Genomic DNA, 22,256 nt, shown 5'->3' with positions numbered 1-22,256 from the left:
TTTACCCAATATGACAGGGATGTGGGTCTGCCCCACATGCTGGGGGCAAATGGGGGTTTTAAGTAGTTCCTGCGGGGTGGGAAAGGTAAAAAAAAAAAAAAAAAAAAAAAAAAGTGCAGGTGCTACCCACCTCAGAACTCGGATCCGTTTCCCTTCCCTCGGGGATCCAGTCATTGTGTTTGTTTTCTCTCGTCATCACCAGGGATCCCGCTTGTCCTGCATCGGCCCGAGATTGTTCTGGGTTCCTGTGTTTTGAGTTTGGGATGACTTCCTTGATGAACAACTAAAGGTGTTGCATCTCAGCAACATTTTCTAAACCTTTAAACCAGGTGTCAGTCAGACATTTCCGAAACACACGAGTCAAACCCGCACGCCCAGAATATTGGAACTTTACCGCTTGAACTCGCTGACATCCACTTCAGTTATAAGGCCCATTCATACCTCACGTAAAAGACGGATACGTGTGGAGTGTTTCATACGTTCTAACCGTCGATTTCGTCCGTATTTTGACACGAAAATTGGGAGCTTACGATTACGGACGAAACGGATCAATACGGAGCAATACTACCGGAAACGGTGGGGATGCTATTGAGTTTGTAGTACAAAATGTCAACAAAGAAGGTTGTAATTCTGGGCTTTAAACAATGTTGAGATTCAAGGAATGACTTGCGGAGCTTTTCCGCAACTACCCACACATATGATGTGTTGTGTCCAGGGCACATGGACAAACAAAAAGTTTAGTTACGGAGCAAATACAACCAAATCACGTCTTGGACCGTCGCCATGTTTGATCAGTGACGAATCATTGGCACCCAGCACTGCCACCTAGAGGAAATATTGGTTATTGCGCACCTCAACGGACGAAGGTATGAAGGAGTCAACAGATAGAACGTACGGACAGAAATACGGACGTGTAGGCCAAACGTAGGGTATGAATGGGTCTATACTCTCTTAATTATCGCAGAAACGGTGTACACAATATGCATACAGCAAAAAAAACCTGATTAGACTCCATTAAATGTTAATTTTTCAGGTAGCATGCATTCAGATACTCTATGCCTGTAATGTTATTGGTGACACTTGGTGTTTTAAGGCAGCATTGAAGGTTTTAGATGGCAAGGTGGTCACATCATTAAAAAAAATGAGGTGTTTTGGTCGCTGTGTGAACATTTTAAATAAAACAAAACAAAACAATTAATTTATCACAACTTAAACCAATGTTATCGTATGGTTTGCCTGTAGCGTGCAGCCCTACTGGAGATGCACTAAATGTTGGACTGCTTATTTCCGATGTCCAGCTCTGGTAAAGCTTTGGCTTGCTGATACCGTTCTTAGCCAATAAAGATCTCTCTTTAACAGCTATGATCAATTTGTTCTAAATTAACAATAAAAAGCAAAAACAGCCCTTTAGTTTAGCTTCAGATTAGAAGCTAGGAACCAGAAATGAAGACAGTATCTTAGCACTCTGGCAAAAAAAACCTGCTGTATTTGCTTTAGCAAATAAAAAATACACCCATTAGAGTCTGTAAGTAGTTAACAAGCTTCTAACACACTTTGGCATATCATACTTTTTATGATACTTATAAAGGATGAAGGGTAGCCGAGTGATACAATAACCATCAACATCTAATTATCACTACAGTAGAAGTGGTGTTAGCGGAAGATAAAACCGAAAATGTGTCTGCTCTGCGTTGTCTAACATCCAGTCGGTTGTGGCAGATGGCCGTTCGCACTCTGCTAGAGACTTTTCCCGTTAAATAGGAGTTTTCCTCTCCACTGTCGCTACATGCATGCTCAGTATGAGGGATTGCTGCAAAGTCTACAAGAATCTAGCTAGCTGTCCATTGGGGCTTCACGCTCACCCAGGAGGAGCGAAAGCTGCAAGTCAGTGACTGGATGCCGTCTGCGGGGTTTGCTGGGATATAAAACTGTTAACCAACTTTAATAAACCGAACTGGAGTGCCTTGTTTGATAACTTGCGTCAACAGAAATGGAAATACTTGACTTGGATTCTGTTTGACTTTTTGCTTTGTGGCATTTGTTGTGAATTGGTGCTCTAAGGATAAAACTGAGGCACGGCTGAGCAGTGATTTGGTCGACTCTGCGCTACCGTTTATCTTCCCAGGTAGAAGCAGGAGTTTGCCTTTTCGGTGCAGCTACTGTTGCCTTCACAGGGACGAGTCTCTGTGACAAAAAGAAATGCTCGCGGTGTCTGTCTCTGCCGAGCAGAGAATGGTGGCGGATGTCACAGGAAGAGCCGCGCAGATAAGGGCCAGGAATGATGCCCCTTTGTTTCCTCGTCGCGGCAGATCGATGGACCAGATAAGGCAGCTGTGTGTGTTTACACAAGGGCATCCAGTTGGAACTTCACGGCCCAACGGACGTACGAGCTGAGACGGGAGGTAAAAACCAAAAGGAGAGACGGCGCGGCAGATACCGAATCGTCTCCGGTGTCTCGTTGTACCTTGTGCCAATGTGCCCATGCTTGGCTGTGCATTGTTACGGCTCTGTTGTTATTATTGTAATTATATATCATTATTCCGGCAGAGGCAGAAAGATAGTTTCCAATGCTGACATGGGGGGGGGGGGCAGTGTGCAGGGCCTGTCGCAACCTGCGAGATGGAGAAACGCCAGCCCGTGTGATGTGGGTTGATGTGCCTGACTGAGCATGCTTGCATCTAAACCTGAGCTTGAAATGCAAAGAGCATACATCCTGAGGTGTAATCCTAAACCCTAAAATCAAATTTCCACATTCTGAGTCAGTGATGATGGGTCTCTGGTATATACGGTGGAATGTGTATCCATTATTAAAGGCTCTTTAGGACGTTTCGATGGCTTTTTTAAGTAAAATGTTCTGTAATGCTTGGAAATGCACCAATTGACAATTTGTAAGTGATCGGCCTATCTTTTGTTTATATAAATATTTTGCCTCCCGATGCAAATTTTCACAGATTCAGGTGTCTCTCTAGGAGTTTGGGTTAGTATTTTTTAGTAAACGGTATTCACATTTTTCTGTTGAAAGAAGAGCTGACGTCCCACCGTGTGCGTGAAAGAACCGTCGCTTTAAAATCCTGTTTTACTCTTTTTTAAAACCAAGATTTTGAATTAGAAGCAGGGGTTGAAAGCTCAAACCTATAAAACAGAGCAACTTGGATGCACTCCCTCTATCCTTCTTGTTATCTACTGAAAGTCTTGCTCTCTCCCAGTCTCTTAGAGCCTGAGTTAGGGCTGGACGATATGGCAAAACTTAAATCATGATATATTTCTTAATTTTAGTCAATACACTATGATTACATTATCGATATAAACAAAATAAATGCCTCAGAACGACCCACAACAAATGCGTTTACAAACTTATGACAGTTATTTTGCCATGTTTATAAAACTCCTCCCAATATAATATTTTAGAAATAGTTGCTTTAAAAAAAATAAAACACATAAAACTGAAAAGCATTGGTCAGTGAAAAATTCTTTAATCATACACTGCAATGTATATTGAGATATAAAAATAAGAATTCCTTTATAGTCCTGCAATGGGGAAATTCGGGTATGACGGTTACACACAATTATAGCAATGAGGGGGAAAAAAAGAGGAGAAGGGGGGGGGGGGAAGCATACTGGTCTAATCTAAAGACACACCAAGAGTAGAAGATAAGGGTAAATACCAGAGTGAATACTGAACAAAGGAAAAAAAACTCCAGCCTATTTACATAAAATAGTACTTTGTTATATTTACATAACTCATATTGATGTCGATGCTTATCAACAAATTACAAATATATATTTTAAGTGCAGCCCTGGCCCCAGATGCAGAATAACACTGAATTCAAACTCAACCCTTTATTCAACCAACTTTTTACCAAAACTGCAAGTTTTAGAAAAAAGGAAAAAAGAACGCCTGCTCTCTGAACTCTTTGAAGGGGGCGGAGCTTGATGACGGAGCGTTGCTGGGTCTGCATTCTGATTGGTTGGGAGGATGCAATGACTGTAGTATTAACCTACATGATGGGCTAGAATGCAAAAGGAAGGAAAACTGCTATTCTATTGAACTTTTTATCAACCTTTTTTTTCCTATCATCGATATACGTCTGTCGATCAATATATATTATTGGATTATCGTCCAGCCCTACTCCTTAGAGCATCCGGCAGTCTCTCTCTAGAAGAGCTCTGCAGCAGCTCCATGCATGGGGTGGGAGACATTGTCCATCAGTGATGTGATTGTGCTTCCAGTCCTTCTGTCTCCCACCACCTGCACTGGGTCCAAAAGGGCATCCTGGGACGGAGGTAGCTCTCCTGGATATTCTCCTGGGTCAGTGAGGTGGGACTGCGCCTCCGAAGTCCACAATACAAGATATACAAGACATATTGGAAATGTCATGTCACCTTTTATTGAATAAAGTTATGTTGCGATATATATTGACATTGAATTATTGTCCTCCCCTGCTCTGAATTTACCGCAGCATGTTGAAAATGCCGTTTCTCCTCAAATAGCTACTTGCATCTGGATCTGGACCCAAAATGAGGTCTGAGCAGGGCAAGCGGCAATAGAGACGGGTTATGTTTTAGATGCTGACCTTAATCCGAAACTGAGTCTCTTTGCAGAAACCAATGCCATTTAGGTCCATTTCCTATAAAAGGAAACCAGTTGATTGCATCAAAGTCCCGACAAGCAGCATTCACTCCTGGGGAAGCGTAGAGCCACAGGGAGAGTCGTCTGCATTGTTTATGGCTTTGCAGCAATCCCTCATACTGAGCAAGCGTACATATCCATCCATTTCCACACTAGATGCCTATTTTTTACAGGCCATGATGCAAAAGCTTGCAGAAAATGGCGGGTAACTTGTAAGGAAAATGCAATAAGAAGACAACACACTTTCTATTTTTCATCCTGACCGGCTGTTCGTAGATCATGATAAAAATTGGTAACATTTGGCAGATTTTGGTGCATCTCTCACGCCGCGCGCGTGTTTAAACGGAGAGAAAAGGCTGGTTTGTGATTGAAACAGTAAGAAGCGGGGGTGACCCGGGGCCACCAGACACCCGCTGCTTCGTCCTCTCGCTCTGCTCTTCCCTGACCCCCGACCTCGGAGTGAGAGGGGGGGCGTGAGCCAGAAGCTGGAAGAGTTTATTATTTCCTGCCTCTTCTCTCCTCCTCCGGCTTCTCCTCTCTGTCAGGACGCCCTCTGAGAGCGCGATGAAGAGACGGAGGCTGAATTGGGGCGTAGCAGCGAGGGGTTATATCCCCAACACACCAGATGACCTCAATAAGGCGGGAGTTTTGACATCTGAGCTCATTAGCATTATAATTCAGCTGTGCCGGCTGGGTAAATAGTTTGACATCTCGCTCCTGGCGTCTGCAAGAATTCATAGTGGGGGGAAAAAAAAAAAAAAGTATTTCTACGTGTAGCTTTCGAAGCAAAATGCAGAAAGTAAATTAGTGTTGGTAAAGTTGTTTCTTTTAACCCCATACATTACAGTCCTGCCACTTAATTACAGTTTGTTATATTGCAAATGCATTTAATTATTAGCTGACTTCCCCTCAATCATGCAACCAAGGGCCAAATAGCTGAAAATGAGCTGTGACTATCCCTGCTGCAGGCTTGAGAAGGAGGCTAAGCAAACTGACCCGTTCGATTGTTGGCTGTTTGAAACAACGTCTTCACTTGAAGAATACGGGTTAGAAACCTGTTCACCTTCTGCCATCCCACCCAGGCGCCCTGCTTTTTCTCTCATCTGACCCACCCTTCAGCCCGGGTTGGCCCTTCCGCTAATGTCGCCGAGGCACCAGCGTGAATATCACAGCTGGACGGCCATTGTCTCTCCAGCCTCGGGCTCCAGGCCTGGTTACCAACCCAGGTCCACGAGATCAAAGCCTGTCCGGGATTATTCTCCGAAGGAGAAGGAGGAGGAGGCGCTGCATTCAGAGGACGGGGGGGGGCTCTGGGGCTGAAAAGGATGGAGGAATGTTCCTAATTACGCGTCCTCCACTCCTTCCTTTTGGCTCTTCTCTCGTATCCCCTTGTGTCTGGGCTGCACTTCAGGCTACGGTGAACCTGTGAGGAGGCAATCCGGTGTGAAGATGGTGGGAGGAGGAGGAGATCAAGGATCGTCTTGCGGGATTAATTAGGAAGCTGATATATGTCCGTGCCTTCCTCTGAATCCCTCCTCTGATTTCTGTGTTGGTTTCCGTTGTGGTGCGACGCTGACGTGTTTCTCTCTCTCTGTGTGTTTCAGGTTTTCTAAGCGGGCGAGGGCACAGGCTCCAGGCAACACGGCCCCTGGCAGGGCTCAAAGGCCGCCATGGACAGTGGCCTAAGGGTCCTCCTGTCCACCGCGCTGTGTCTCAGCCAGTTGCTGATTATCAGCTGCTCATGTAAGTTCCTCCACCATTCGCCTTAAATGCACTGGCGGTACGTCCGGTGGTTAAAACCAAGAGAGGTCCCTCGATTGCTTCTGTCTAGGCCTGTCATGATCACTGAGCTATATTCTACACTGGAGTGCTAATCGCCCGCTGTTAGAACGAGTCGCTTTGAAGCCACCAGCCGCCATATTGGTACTCCCTATTTTCCCCCAGTAACTAGGGAATATGTGCGCTACAGCATCGAATGACGAGGATTTTCTCATGTTCAGGGGGGGCTTAAAACTTTTAAAATGTCAAATGCCATATACTTTTATTTTATGTTCTAAAACTATCAAGTACTGAGAAAGTCATGTGCTGAAATATTTAGCATTTTATTCATTTAAATATATATTTATAACATTTATAAATATATAAATAACAATATATAAAAACATATATTTACATATACGTATACATATACATATACCCCTATATATATATATATATATATATATATATATATATATATATATATATATATATATATATATATATATATATATATATATATATATATATACCCATATATATATATATGAATAACATATATTTTATGAATAACATATAACAATATTTTAGCACATCATTTCCTAGTAGTTGATAGTGTTAGTACATCCACTGACTGTAGAATTACCTATGAAACGTTTTCACACAGCCAGAAAACTGCTTGTTGTTGCAACCAAATCCTATGAGATTCTGGGAGAGTAGGGAGTAGCAAGATGGCGGCCAGTGACTTAAATTTTTCGGCAAAATCAGCACTCCAGTGTATTATATAGCTCAGTGGTCACGATGAACAATAAATCAGTTAATCGCACATGGTTAATTAAGCTAAGATCGATAATTTGCGTATGCATGCTTGCTTTTTTTCCCTCTCCTCTCTCTGAGACGGGATAAGAAAAGGTTTCAGTGCGGAGCCTCAGCGTATGCTCACCCCTTCCTTCTCCTTTACTCAGAGTAGAGGAGTTAAATCTTGTGTCAGGTAGACACATGCTCATAGTGACGCTAGTTTGAAAAGAAAACTGAACTGTTGTCAAAGCCGAACACGACGCTACAATGTGGGAGTTTTATGGATTTAAGCCAAATGAAAACAGCAAACTGCCTAATCTGTCTGAGGGTATACTCGCCTTATTGTGCCGTTATCATATTAGTTTGAAAAAGGTCTCCGAATGACAATGTTATGATTTATCGTGATAATTTTTTTTAAATTACCGTCTAGCCGAATTTGTTATCGTGACAGGCCTCGTTCTGACTGAGGCTCAGTAGGTCAGGTACTGAAAAAGGAAGAGTCTTTTTCCTCTATATGACTCAAAACTGAGAACCGCCGCTGTTTTGAGGCACTTTGTTGGGTTTTAATGTAAATTATATTTATGTAGTACTTTTCTAGTCATACTGACCCCTCAAATCCCTTTACACTGGACCCACAATAGCCCAATCGCACTCAATAACGTGCATATTTATATATTTTCTAATTCCATGATTGGATGAAATCAGAACAGCTACAGTATATTTCTGTATTTCACCAGAATGCCTCCAGGTTACTGAGCTGCTTCTGTCCTTCTTTTCAAGTCTCCTCCAGATCCCTGGATGGACAGAAGCCTTGTAGAAATAAAATGTATCAAAAGATTTATCTTCCTAATGCAAATGAGATTTTAGCCCCTTTTAGCATCTTCCCTGTTTGTTTGCCGCACCCCAGTGATAAAAGGGCGACAGACACCAGGGAAGAAACTTTTCCTTCAAAGCTTTAATTATTGACAGATTGCAACCTTGTCCACAGCATAACCCCTGAATTTAAAAGGTTTTGCTCTGTTAGATCATTTGTTATATCATAACTGTATGAATCAGCTGCTATTAAAGCTGTTAAAAAGTAAATTTAACCCAAAGTGCTCATTGAATAAAGTTTTTGAACTAATAGTTTTTCAGTTTAAACGCTCTATGTATAATAATTCAAACATTTAAAACCTATCTTTGAAGAGGAAATGAAGTCTGCGAAAAATGTATGGATAATTGCCACTGAGCTATATAATACACTGGAGTGCTGATTTTGCCGAAAAATTTAAGTCACTGGCCGCCATCTTGCTACTCCCTACTCTCACAGAATCCCATAGGATTTGGTTGCAACAACAAGCAGTTTTCTGGCTGTGTGAAAACGTTTCACAGGTAATTCTACAGTCAGTGGATGTACTAACACTATCAACTACTAGGAAATTAGGTGCTGAAATATTTTACATGTTATTCACATTAAATATATATATATATATATATATATATATATATATATATATATATATATATATATATATATATATATATATATGTATATATATGTATATATATATGTATATGTGTATATATATATATATATATATATATAAGTATGTGTATATGTATATATGTGTATATATATGTATACATATATGTAAATATATGTTCTTGTATATTGTTATTTATATATTTATAAATGTTATATATATATATATATATATATATATTTAAATAAATGCAAAATATTTCAGCACGACTTTCTCATTACTTGATAGTTTTAGAACATAATATAAAACTATATGGCATTTGACATTTTAAAAGTTTTAAGCTCCCCCTGAACATGAGAAAATCCTCGTTATTCGATGCTGTAGCGCACATATTCCTTAGTTACTGGGGGGAAATAGGGAGTACCAATATGGCGGCCGGTGGCTTCAAAGCGACTCGTTCTAACAGCCGGCTATTAGCACTCCAGTGTATAATATAGCTCAGTGATAATTGCACAAAACCCTTGAATTTAAATGGATTGTGCTTGTAGTTTTATTTTGAAATAACTCTGAAATTCACGCACTGAGCAATCAGATGATCCCCATCTCTGGACCCGTTTCTCTTGTCTTGTCTTCTCTGCAGCTCCGTATCCCTCGTTCCGCTCTGAGCCAACCTCCGTGGTTCAGAGTCCAGGTTCTGTGGTCCGTCTGCAGTGCTCGGTGAGCCCCCCGTCGGCGGCGGTCTCCTGGCGCTTCCGGGGCCTTCCCCTGGACCCGAGCGCTCTCCCTGCGGTGGAGCTCAGCCGGGGCTCCCTCGTCATCTCCAGCCTTTCGCCCGACCACGCCGGCGTCTATCAGTGTGCGGCACGCGTGGGGCACGGGCCGGTCGTCGCCAGCCGCCTGGCCCGCGTGGCTTTAGCAGGTACGGATCCAGAGAATCCCCCCCTTCCTCTGCACACTTCACTTCAAAGAGCGTTGATGGGAGGAAGCGGCCTTGAGAAGAGGAAGTCTATATTTCAGAGTGTTGAACGCGCAGAAAGGACGCCTATCTTTGGCTGCCTGCTGCTGAGTGGCGGAGGGGAAGGAAGCAGTTGGAGTTTTTAGTCGGGCAGCCTTCCAGATGCCTCTGGACTGCTATCCTTAATGAGCCTTGGGCTTTCCTGTGTGGAAGCATGTTATGTTCCTGCTGCGACGCTGCTTTCTCTTGGCCTCCACGTTAAGTGCTTGACCCCCGATCTGAAGCCGCATCAGGCCCCAATTGAATCCCTCTCTGCAACAATAAACAAAGCCGGCGATCCAACACAAACAGCTCAGTTCGAGTAGCGCAGCTCGCGCTTGCTTGATCCGCCGCCTACTTTCCGTGTTCCTCACAGTGAGCGAGCGTTTTTTTTTTTTTTTTCTCTCCCTCTGTTCACGCAGGAATATCAGAGTACGAGGCCGGCCGTCGGCGGTCGTTGTCGGCGCAGGAAGGCAGCACGGTCGTCATAGAGTGTCCTCTGCCGCGCAGCACTCCTCCGGCTCGACCCAGACTCAGATTCAGAGGCGACTGGATCGAAGAGTCGAGAGGTTTGTTTAAAACCGAGCAAACACTGGGCAGTACAGCTTCAATAATGATTTAAAGTTCATAATCCTGACAAAGACACTCGTGATGCAGATACGTTTATCTCAGTCTGAAATGTTTACAATAGTACAATTAAATGGCAGCTATGAAAAACCCAATTATAATGCACATAGTTATTCACGGTTTACTTCTGTTTCAATTTAAATTGGGACTGTTTCACAACAGGTGTCCTCTCATGGCCACTGTACCAAACAAGGAGTTTTATTTCAGTTTGTATTCAGTAAAATAGATTCATATTTGGACCAGATTCAGTTTAAATCAATCAGGTTGGATCGTTGCATTCAGATTCTGTCCAATTACATCCATGGTGCCGTACAGTCAAAATCCAGTTGAACGCTCAGAAGACAAAGGCACACGTACAATATTGCTGTGTTTGCTATTTTATGCTGTTCAGCAAAGAAACAAGTTCCTCTTCTTCTTCTGTGGTTCTTTTTAGGGACATTTGATAACTGAGCATGTCAGAGTGGTTCTATTCTGATATAAACGCACGTTATCATCAGATTAATTTATAGTGTGGCCAAATAAACGGTACTATCCGATTATTTTTTTTTTTGTGTTTTAATCCAAATACATTTCGATCTGATGGTGAAATGTTGTGCAGGTAAACATAACACGTTGGCTTTGCAGCAGTACTGGCACCTGAGTAAGCACGTGGAGACAGTGGAGAGGAACTGTTCTCTTCAAACAGGAAAATATCATCAACAGACAGAAATGAGTCACAGGAAAAAAGCATAATCATGAGACCAGGGCTGCTTTCTGTGGTAAATTAAAACAGTTGTCAAGTTACCACCGCAATGTCTCTGTTTGTGGCTCTGTCCAGGAAAGAGACACAGGTAAGCACAGAAGCATTGAATGAGGTGTTAAAAAAAAACTAAGAGAACATAAAGTTAATAGCAGCGATAGTCGGTTAATGACTCTGTCCGCCTTATAGGGGCAAAAAAACAAGAGGAACGACGTTAATTATGGCAAAAGAAGGTATAAACCTTCTGGAAAGAGACAGCGCTAAGCAACATTAAGCAAGGGGCACTTTCTATAGAAAGGAGAAACAATGTTAATAGCAGAGGCGTCCCTGTCAACGACTCTAACCAGGAAAAATATACAGCTTTAATCAGGTGTACTTTCTAGGAAAAAAATTTAGTTTTTTAAATAACTTGCAAACATTCTGTCTTATAACATATCAAAATCTAAAATATATGCATGTTAAACACCAGTTATCAAAGGACATAAAAGTTTATTGTGCATCATGTACAAAAAAACAAAGATAAATTCTCCTTGTTTGTTTATTTTTGTTACATAAACCCCATTAAGCTGTTAAAGGTTGCGACTGAAGCTGCTCTTTTCTCTCTTTTTCAGATAACTATTTATTGCTTCCGTCTGGCAACCTGCAGATTGTGTCGGTGTCCGCCGAGCACCAGGGCATGTATAAATGCGGTGCAGTGAACCCCGTTACTGGGGAAGCTGTGCTTCGCTCTCATGGCGTGAAGCTGTCAGTCAAACGTGAGTAAGACGAGTTCGGGGGGGGCAGATTTTCTTCTCTGCTGCTTTTTGTTACCATCTACTGATGTGGTTCGTTACATGTTTGGATCCAGACCCCTCCTCCTCCTCCTCCTCCGCCTCGGTCCGGATAGTTTACCCCACCGCTCCGGTGACGGTTTCCATGCAGCATTCGCAGCCGCTGACGTTGGAGTGCGTTGTGTCTGGGAGTCCTGCACCTGCAGCCAAGTGGTTTAAGAACGGCAAGGAGGTCACAACGGGGCCTTCCCACCAGAGGCAGCACAACAACCTGGCTTTTGTTCGGCTGGCGCGGGGCGATGAGGGACGGTACAGCTGCCGGGTTGAGACCGAGCGGCGGACTGTGATCAGCCCTAATTACACCGTGACTGTTCTCGGTAAGAACAACATAAATAAACACAAGACTTCCTGCTGCACGTGATGATTCTCACCGCGTTAACGTTTCTCTAACTCAGAGCCCGCCTCCATCGTCGCGGGCCCCGGTGACCAGCTCGTCCCTCTGGGCTCCTCTGCCCGTTTCACCTGCTCAGCGAGAGGGAACCCCTCCCCCAACGTCACCTGGCTGTTCAACGGCGAGCCGCTAGCTCAGTCACGACGCTTCCAAATATCCGGGTCCTCGCTCCTGATTGCCGACGTGGCGGCGCAGGACGAAGGCGTGTACCAGTGCCTGCTTGACAACGGGATCGGCTCTGCACAGTCACATGGGACGCTCGCCATACGGTCAGGTATGAAGGCATCAGCTGATCTTAAACTGCTTCTCTATGCGGAGCAGACAAAGATCTCATAGTCTGGTGACTTACAGCTTTTCCTTCCAAGTAATTAACGTCAGAATCATGTTTTCAATACCTGGAAGATTGAAGCTTTTGTCTTAAAACTGATGGTCCAACTGAGCTGATCTGTGTGACAGAGTACCACCACTGGTATTGGTAGGACCTTGGTAGTAGATGTTTACCTGAAGGTTGATGCATCTCTGAGGTAAAGTGTTGGATCTTGACTGGATAATTCTTCCATGAATCTGCCACGAATTTTAGGTGCAGTTCAAACTGCCCTTTGTACCTGTCATGGTCGGGTGAAAGGACTGGGCTGACAAATTATAAAAAAGCAACCAAAGACAAACTTTAAATGGCATCTGGAACCTGGAGAACTGTTTATTGGCGACACTTTAAAAGGTTACAAAGGCTGACTCACTGTAAGCCAACCCTAAAGAAATCTCAGGTGCTTTAAAGCTTTTCACCATACTGTAAATACGTTCAAATGAAAGCTGAAATGGTGTTATGTGGTAAACAATAAAGGAATCATCTTACTGGCTTAATTGGCATCATCACAAAGTTTCAAAAATCGTTTTCAATCCAATTCAATTTTATTTATAAGGGGCCAATTCACAACACATATAATCTCAAGGCTCTTTACAAAGTCAGACTCCATCAGATCCTCCAGGTTGGTCAGAAAGTTTCCTCTCTAAGGAAACCCAGCAGGTTGCATCAAGTCTCTCCAAGCAGCATTCACTCCTCCTGAAAGAGCGTAGAGCCACAGTGGACAGTCGTCTGCATTGTTGATGGCTTTGCAGCAATCCCTCATACTGAGCATGCATGAAGCGACAGTGGAGAGGAAAACTCCCCTTTAACAGGGAGGAGAACCTCCAGCAGAACCAGAACCAGGCTCAGTGTGAACGCTCATCTGCCTCGACCCACTGGGGCTTAGAGAAGACAGAGCAGAGACACAGAAAGCACAGAAGCTCACATTGACCCAGGAGTACTTTCTATGTTAGATGGTAATAGAGGATGATCTGCCTCCCCTGATGATGTCACAGCTAACAGAACATCAGACCAGGAGTACCTTCTATGAAGAGAAAAATGACAGAGCATAAAGTTAAAAGTAGAAATAATGACCAATAATGCAAATTGGAGAGCAGTAGGAGAACTCAGCAGAGTGAGAAAAACAGATATTTTATGTTTGTTGTTTGACGCTGTAAACTGTCAGAAAGGAAAAGGGCTTCAGTGTTTTGCAGGAGGAATAAATTGTTATTTGTTTTATGTGATCAACAGGTTGGATTAATGGGCTAAAAGGATTAATTAAGTTAAAATGGGGTAAACAGCAACTCCCCGTACATGGAGGGAAGGGTAAGAGAGCGTTTTTTGTTTTTTTTGTCAGGACTAAAGATGTTCTGAAACGTCCAGAAACGCCACTGCGTCCTTGTAAGTGTGTGTTGGTCGGGGTTAAGGCATCTGACCAGATGGGATCTCTGTGGTCCTGCACATACAGTATCTGCAGGGTGTCCTTGCCCTGCAAGTGGGACTGTGTGTTTCTGTGAGTGAGAAGGTGGGGAGGGGGGCAAGGCCAAGGCCGCCCTCCTCCTGAGCCTGGAGCTGAGCGTGAGAGTGAGCTTTGTGCGCACCGTCGGGGATAAGCCCCGGACGCTGGAATGTAAGGAGTAGTCGTGGAGGGTTATGACGAGGAGCAGACCACCCAGCTGTCAACATCGTACACAACTGCCTTTTATTTATGAGCACATCACAACCCTCCTCCTCCTCCTCCTCCTGAGCCTCCTATCCTCTTCCCCTCCCCTGACTGCGGCGTGCCAGGGCCCCACTCCTTCACTCGGCCCGCTATCTGCGGCGTGATTAATGCCCAGACACGGCGAGTTCAAATCAGACAGGATCAAGCGGCTTCGCTGCTTCCCCTCCACAAACCGCACCGGGAAGAGTTGAGCTCAGCCTCTGCAGACCACCTTTATACACAAAACCTGGGGCTGATAATCGGGAGATGTAGTAAACACTCTGTGGTCAGTGGCCCGGTACTAGGCACAGAGATTATCCAGCCCGTCATGTTCAGAGTAAATAGTTATGGTAATGCATCGGCAGAAATAATCTGTTATTTCTTGAGTTTTGTGTGAATGTTTTCCATCACCAGGAAATACTTTCCAGTGACGCATAAAGTGTTTTAATATGACGGATCTAGCAGCCCTATCTGCTAGGACTACTACTAGAAAGGAGTTTGGTTGATTATCAGTGGAAAAACAATTTTCCTGTGACTATTGTTTTTTTTTTTTTTTCTGTTCAGTTTTTTTACAAACGAGCCTTTTCTTCTTGGATTTTCTGTCCAAAACTACAACAGCATTCAGTTTTTTTTTTTATATTTGCCGCTTTAAACGATCACTCAGTATTTCTATTACGAGCAGCGGTGACATGAGTGAGAGAGCGCCGCCGCTGCTATACAGGGCTTTACTGTATGTTTGAAAATTACGGCTGAGTTTACATTTTAAGTCATCCTTAGCATCCAATACTAGCGATTAGCATGGCTAGTTTAGCTAACTACTAAAACCACAGTCTCTTTGAGATGATTAAAATCTGAGATTTCCAACACTTCCAGCTCATATTTCATCAGAAAAGGTTGAAAGGTCAAAAGGGTTAAGCAGAGCAACTTTGCCATTGTCCGTTTAGCCTTCCTGTTATGTGCTGAAAGTCCTGCTCTCTCTCACTTTGTCACAGCCTGATTGAACTGCAGATGTGTGTCTGTACTCCGGGATGGGCAGTTATTATCTATAAACGTAGAAAAACGAAATATTGCCTTTGCTATTATGATTAACTGTGATAGCGACCGCTTTTATTGTTATAGCAGTTAATATTAAGATATAATGACAAAACTTTATATCCACATTGCTCATCCCTAGTCTCGGCATGATATAGAAACAGGGGTCTCCAACCCGAGTCCTCCAGAGCCGCTAACCTGCAACTTTTAGATGCTTTCCTGCTTCAAATGACAATGTCATCACTAGGCCTCTGCAGAGTTCGACGAGGATGTAATTCAGCCTTTTGACCCTAGAGACCATTAATATAGCTTCCTTTACACTTGGTAACAAATTCCACAGCAAAAGGAGCGATGCTGCAACTTTGTGGTGCTTAGGCAAGATGTGTTCACTGATTGGACACTTTTTAATGGTCTGCCTATTGCTGGAGGAAGATTCCTTGAATATGTTTACTCTTGGCATATATTAAAACAGAAAGACATCTGACCGGAGGATGCAAAAATAATCCTGAAATGTAAAACAAAAAGCTGTACCAGTCCAACTTGGTGAACAACAATAACAAAACAGCTGCTAAGGATCTGGATAGAAATAAATAAATGCTAAGAAGCAGGGAGTAAAGCACAGATTTAACGTTTAGCTCATTCTGTAATCCTCTGGGATTTACCATCACATCCACTTCCAGGTGGCTATCCCTAATGGCTTCCTCCTTTTTTTTTTTCTGGTAAGAAGCAGGCAGGGCATGTCTCTCCAGGACGCATCCTGCCTCTCTCCGTGGGATTGCATTGGAGTGGCAGGCCCGGTCGTGGTTTCTGCACTAAATGAGGGAAAGCATGGACAGAAGAGAAGCTGGATGTGGGGCTGCTGAGGTCTGATTCTCTCCGGTATTTTAATGGCCGGTGTGTGGAATGTGCGGCAGCTGGCCCTGTTCGGGGATAAGGGCTAGTGTTACCCGCTTCAGGCCTGTTTGTTTTACAAAGTGGACCGGTGCGTGCAGCAGCAGCAGCTCGTTACAGAACCTCCAGCCTTGAAATGTGGAAAACCTCACTCTTCTTTCAGTTTGGGTCTTCAGCTCTGATGCTGTTTAACCTCGGTGGGCAAATCTACCCAACTCGTGTCGGCTGTGATAAGTCTCCCCAACTGGACCTGAGTTGATGTAGTTCTGCAGAGTTCATTGTTTTTAACTCTTAAAATATGGCTCCAAATGTAAACTTTCCAACACTGCTTGAGCTTTGCAAACTTCTCTGTTAAACACCCCAGCAGAACAGGACATGTTCTTGTATTGCATAATTACAATAAACAGACAGATTCAGTTCTCTGCAAGACCTGAAAAAAATTACTGTGGGATTATTTTTGCTTTAGTTTATATTGTTTTCCAACAACGTTAAAATCCTCTGAATGAAACTTCAGAATCTAATGTGTAAAGTTCAATAGTTGGAGCACAAACTGGGGGTCTGATGCCAAAAATGCCGAAAATCAAAAGCCAATGTCGGCATTGTGGTAGCTACAGACAATAAGGCTCGATTATTCAAGCGGCTAAACATTAATATTTTGCACTACAATGTCTGTAAAAGTAAGGAACTTTCAATAAAATGTAGGAATCTAGAAAAATCCACAAGAAAAGTTGGCCATGGCTGGACGTCGGTATTAGGTCGGGCTTGTGACTGGATCTGATTATTTCCATACCTATAAATTAAAGGCAAATGTCAATCTTCAGTTTCAGTGTACCACAATACAGTTTATCTAACCCCGCTCTTCCTGTAGTTCAAATGTAAAATGCTTCCCCTTTAGAAAATGTAAACATTTTAGGGGGGTTTTTCACGCATGGTTAGGTTTTGCCAAATATCCTAATTTAAAATTTCAATTGAATTTTTTTTTAGTTAAGTTTCTATCGAAGACAATATGACTGTGATGATTATTATTGTCACATTTTTATGATGTTCTGTCCTTTTTAAAGTTTGTTTTTGGTTTATACACGTGAGATTAGGGCCCCTTCCTCTGAGCAAAACACTGCAAATCACCAAGAAATCTGCTTCTGAGATGAAAAGAGGATAAAATCAAATCTTAATGCTTCTTGCGTTTGTCTTTTCTAAATCCTAAGAACTTTAAAACCAACTCTTTGCTAAAAGTGGCTACACATTTCGGGGTTTAGACCTTAACTTTCTGTACATTTCTCTGTGTCTATAAAGGAGAAAATCAACTCTATCTTTTAAATTGACCCCAGAGACTTTTGCATCTGATTGATCTGAGGTCCTGTCTTCCTTGAGATATATTTGAAAAAAAAAAATTTTCTTTCCCAGGTCCACAGCCAGGATCCACTGCCGGAGTTCTTGAGGCTTCACCGTCGCTTCATCCAATTCAAAGCGACGAGAGCTTCCTGACCGAAGACGACGACCCATTTAACCCACCGGCCGACAGGAGCGGCGACCGTCCCACTCCGGAGGCTCCGATCATCATCAGCCCGCCGCAGACCCACAAGCCGGACATCTACGACCTGGAGTGGAGGGCGGGTCGCGACGGAGGCAGTACCATCAGCGCTTATTTCGTTAAATACCGCAAGGTGAGAACACTTCTATTACTGACTATAAGGCGCACTTAAAATCCTTAAATTTTCTCAAAAATTGATAGTGCGCCTTATATGTGATTAAAGTTGTTCTTACTGACAGATTTTATGTGGTACAATGCGTCAAAAGTCTGTTAAAATGTGTAAATACGACGTTGGTTAGCAACAAAGCCGCTCCAATCAATGGATATTCGGAGCATTACGGTACTCTGTGTCACTACCTGATAGGACCCCTGAGCTGTCTACAAGACTGCCTGACTGTAATGTCTAAACTAGAAGTGCATTCATGCAAGACAGCCTGCATCCGGAGTAAACCAATTAAGTTAATTCAATATAAAATGTAAGTTTATTTTGGCCTTATGTTAGAAACGGGGCAGTGTAGTCCAACTACTCTGTCCTCCCGGCAGAGACGGAGAGCTCTTCCTTTCAGGAGAGAACGGTGTTAAGGAGGAGAAAAACACCGCATGCGTTCAAAAGTGCAGCAAAGCAGCATACGTGCGTCCTACGCTTAGGTTAGCTTTTTATTTTAATCAGTCAATAAATGCACACCAGAAGCATAACGCCACACCACGGCTAAATTAGATTGAAGTTCTAATTAAAGACGCATATATGCTCCTGTTTGGTAGGAAATAAACGGGAAAACATCCTCTGTCAAAGTTCACTTCCGGAAGGATCCCAGAATAAGAATCGTTAAAAAATAAAGCGACATGGATGATGTAGTTGTGACAAGCTAACAAACTAAAATATGCGATTTCTAACCATATATGGTCACGACACGGCCTTTTAGGAGATCAAAACAGGATATATTACTGATAATTTGTCTTTCTTTAATTACTTACCCGAGATCAAAGTTGTTCTCTCCGCAGAATCGCGCAGCTGTGGAGCGTACTTTGCTGCATCTGGTGTAAATTAACGCTCTCAATAACACGCCCGTCAACCGCACCGCTTACATTACGCGGCCAGGGTATTTCCTCCTTAAGGTGACCAGATCTGATTTCTCAAATGAAAACTGGGGACGTCTCTGATTGTGTTAAGAGCAGAATCTCTGCCTGGGGGTTGGTTTGTTTTGTCTGAACTGCAACGCCGACGGGGGGCGGGGAAGGTGCGTTCGGCAAAGCTCTACTACACTGCAAAAAACGACCTAAAAATAAGTAAAATGTTCTTAAAATTTGGGTTTTTCTCCTTGATTTGAGCAGGTAAATAATATTATCTGCCAATGGAACAAGTATTTTGACCCCTAAAATAAGATAATTAGACATCCTGCACTTGAAATAAGATGATGGAGATGAGTTGTTCCTATTTTAAGTGCAAAAATCTTATTCCATTGGCAGGTAGTCTTATTTACCTGCTCAAATCAAGGACAGATACACTCATTTTAAGAAAATTTAGCTTATTTTTAGCTGCGTTTTTGCAGTGTACGTCGGGAAAGCGGCAGGACCGGGTAAATGCCTCTTGTTGCGCTAAATTACTCCATCATGATGCGCTGAAATCGGGGACATTTCCGGGGACTGTTTTTGCTGGGGACATCTGGACACCCTACCAGAGGGGCGGAGTGATATTACACACTTGGGAAGAAAATGTAACGCGCTTTATATATGTGGACAAACACACACAGACACGTTAATTCACTGTGCGCCTTATAGTCTGAAAAATACGGTACTGTATTTCTTCCTTCTGTTTTCACCGTTGTTTCACTGACCAAAGTGAATTAATGATGTAAGGACTGTGTGGTTAGTTGTTTCCCCCTTTTTTAAAAGAACTATTTTCTTCAGTAATCATCATACTCACAGTATAAAACAGCAGCAGAAGCAATAAACACCGCACTGGCAGCAAGACTCAGACTTGGAAGTTGGAAATTGTGACACAAATCTCTCCGGCATTGTTTCTGAGCTTAGGAAGAAAAAGAAAGGGGGAAAAAAAAAACTCTGAACTGAAAGGGTAAATCCTCTCCGTCGCTTAAAGGCCTCTGTGTGTTTCCTGCACCAGGTTGACGACATGGGAACGGTGGTGGGAAGCTGGCACACGGTCCGAGTCCCCGGCAGCGAGAAAACCCTGCGGCTGTCGGAGCTGGAGCCGTCCAGCCTCTACGAGGTCCTGATGGTGGCTCGAAGCTCGGCGGGCGAGGGCCAGCCCGCCATGCTGACGTTCAGAACTGGGAAAGGTAGGTCCAGCAAAGCAAAACAGCCGTTTTATTTATTCATTCTCTGAACTGAAGTGGTTTATGTCAGGTCAATAATAGGGAAAATTCATCAATCAAGACACATAAATACAAGAATAGGGACTCATGCTTTATTCAACACTTGGCCAGAAACTTTTGAAGCATTCACTAAACCACATAATTGACCTTATTAATGACCAGGACCATTAAAAAAGCCTTAAATCTCTTATTTTTTTTGTTGTTTGCATGGCTAGGTTTTCTGTTTATGCATGAGAATCCTCTGCATATCAAAAGTTGTCATTCTGCACAACTTTATTAAAGCAAAATTAATGTTTTTTCTTATTTTTTTACTGGGCATGGGTCACCAGAAGATTCTCAACATATGTGGATTTTATTTTCTTCCAAAAACTAAGAGCATACATTTTCAATTTAACAGCAGGATTCCTTATTTGCACTCTCGCATGCTCTCTCTTAAAACTTCACTCTCGCAGTCAAAATAATCTTGTTTTCTTACAAATGTGCTCTGCTCATGTTTTTAACTTATGTCTTTTGATTTAATGTGTCTTCTGCAAAAATATCTTTGGCTCTTGTTTGATTGTTGCATTGTGTGCTTAATCTTCCTCTGCCGGGGATGAAACCTGCGTCCTCTGAGATCTACTGCTTGCACATTTTCTTTGTTCTCTCTCGGGACAAATCGGTAACTCTGGCTGGCTCCAGCCTAAGGAATCATAGCACGATTTAGACATCAATATGTTTTATATCGGGTAAGCACCAGTTGTTAATGGAGCCGATATCTGTGAGAAGAGAAGGTTCTACCCAAAAGAAATAAATATATAAAGCACGCCCTCTCAAAAGAAAAAGAAGATATTTGTGCCAGAAACACTGAATGTGCAGAAACTTAGGTTTGAGGGACAGCTAAGGATATTTGTTGGAAAGAATATAAATAATATCTAAGAGCAACAATATGGATTACTCATAAATTACTCTAGTTACTCTCATATTACCTCTTAGTTTATCAGCAAATGATAACATTGAGTTTTACAACACTACGTAGTTGCTAAACCTGTAAACGGTTTGCTGAGGTGGTGGCGAGACGGCGGTGCTACGCATTTCCTAAGCTAACTACCGTTAGCTTAGGAAATGGTAGTTTCAGAGAAGCTGCTGCTCCTAAAACCCCTTTACTTTACTGGGTTGTCAAATATTGTGAAAGTGGTCTGAAAAGTTGCTACATACAGCAACAAAATCACACTCTCACAGTCTAAAAAAGATTTTATTAGCCTTTTTAGCTGTTAGCGCTGTTAGCATAACTGTAGCATTGATTGCTCAAAAGTCCAGGCTAGCAAGATAAAACAATTTCTGAGTCGTAGTTAGCATGATATGTTAAGTGGGGCACAAAAACTCAACACACCACAGGTAGTTAGCATAGTGTTGCTGGGAAAACATATCTTATCATCTTCTCTAGTGCTCCAAAGTTTTCTTGTGAGCTTTTACTAGTATTTAATTCTTTTAATGCAAAAATGAGTCTGAAGTACAGAGTGCAGCAAAGTGCTATCCATGCCCAAGCTTCTGTAGCAGGCACCATCTGTAATGTTTAAACGTACATGAAAACTATAATCATCGATTTGAACGGGTTGCAATGTTTGAAATAACTCAGCAAATTGCTTTTTTTTATGTGCACATCAAATTTTGGTCTGTTAGCTTAAAATTAAAAGTAAAATTTCTGCTTGCTGTAGGTTATAACTTCAGCTGTTTGATTGCTTGAAGTCTTTCAAAGAACATTGTTTGTGAAAATAAATAAAAAAGGGTTACTTCATAGCAACAGTAACCTGTTACGGGGCAGCAAAACACTGGATTTCACACCCTTGATCCCAATAAACATGCACTGTTGTGCTTGAAAAGTGGCACAGACAGTTCAAAGAGGGGTCAGTACTTTAATATTCAGGGCATCGCATTCGTTTCATCACATTTAAACCCACCTTGTTTTTTTTGTTGTTTTTTTTTGTTTTTGTTTTTTTTTCAAAATCCAAATACATAGCAAGGTACCGTATTTTTCGGACCATAATATGCACCAGATTATAAGGTGCACTAAATATTCTTCCCAAGTGTGTAATATCACAGTGTACCGTAATGCTCTGAATATCCATTGAGCGGAGCGGCTTCGTTGCTAACCAAAGTCGTATTTACACATTTTAACAGATTTCTGAGCGCATTGTACCACATACAATTGGTCAGT

At 42.5% G+C, this 22,256-nt stretch overlaps 1 protein-coding gene across 2 annotated transcripts in view; it reads left to right on the top strand.

Moving 5' to 3' along the window:
• Positions 1-22,256, top strand: part of cdon (cell adhesion associated, oncogene regulated) — a 58,335-nt gene that overhangs the window by 18,186 nt on the left and 17,893 nt on the right. Inside the window, exons 1-9 of one of the 2 annotated variants that reach the window (XM_036149627.1) lie at positions 228-289; positions 6,235-6,373; positions 9,290-9,568; positions 10,066-10,212; positions 11,621-11,764; positions 11,857-12,156; positions 12,235-12,504; positions 17,603-17,862; positions 19,852-20,026. In XM_036149627.1, the coding sequence (XP_036005520.1) occupies positions 6,301-6,373; positions 9,290-9,568; positions 10,066-10,212; positions 11,621-11,764; positions 11,857-12,156; positions 12,235-12,504; positions 17,603-17,862; positions 19,852-20,026 (1,648 nt within the window). In that variant the 5' untranslated portion in view covers positions 228-289; positions 6,235-6,300. Of the gene's footprint in view, positions 1-227; positions 290-6,234; positions 6,374-9,289; positions 9,569-10,065; positions 10,213-11,620; positions 11,765-11,856; positions 12,157-12,234; positions 12,505-17,602; positions 17,863-19,851; positions 20,027-22,256 lie in introns of those variants that run through there. The other variant, XM_036149626.1, reaches the window with a different exon arrangement.

The sequence above is a fragment of the Fundulus heteroclitus genome, chromosome 18, assembly GCF_011125445.2.
Source record: "Fundulus heteroclitus isolate FHET01 chromosome 18, MU-UCD_Fhet_4.1, whole genome shotgun sequence".
Classification (NCBI taxonomy): domain Eukaryota; kingdom Metazoa; phylum Chordata; class Actinopteri; order Cyprinodontiformes; family Fundulidae; genus Fundulus; species Fundulus heteroclitus.
This window is presented reverse-complemented; position numbering and strand designations above follow the sequence as displayed.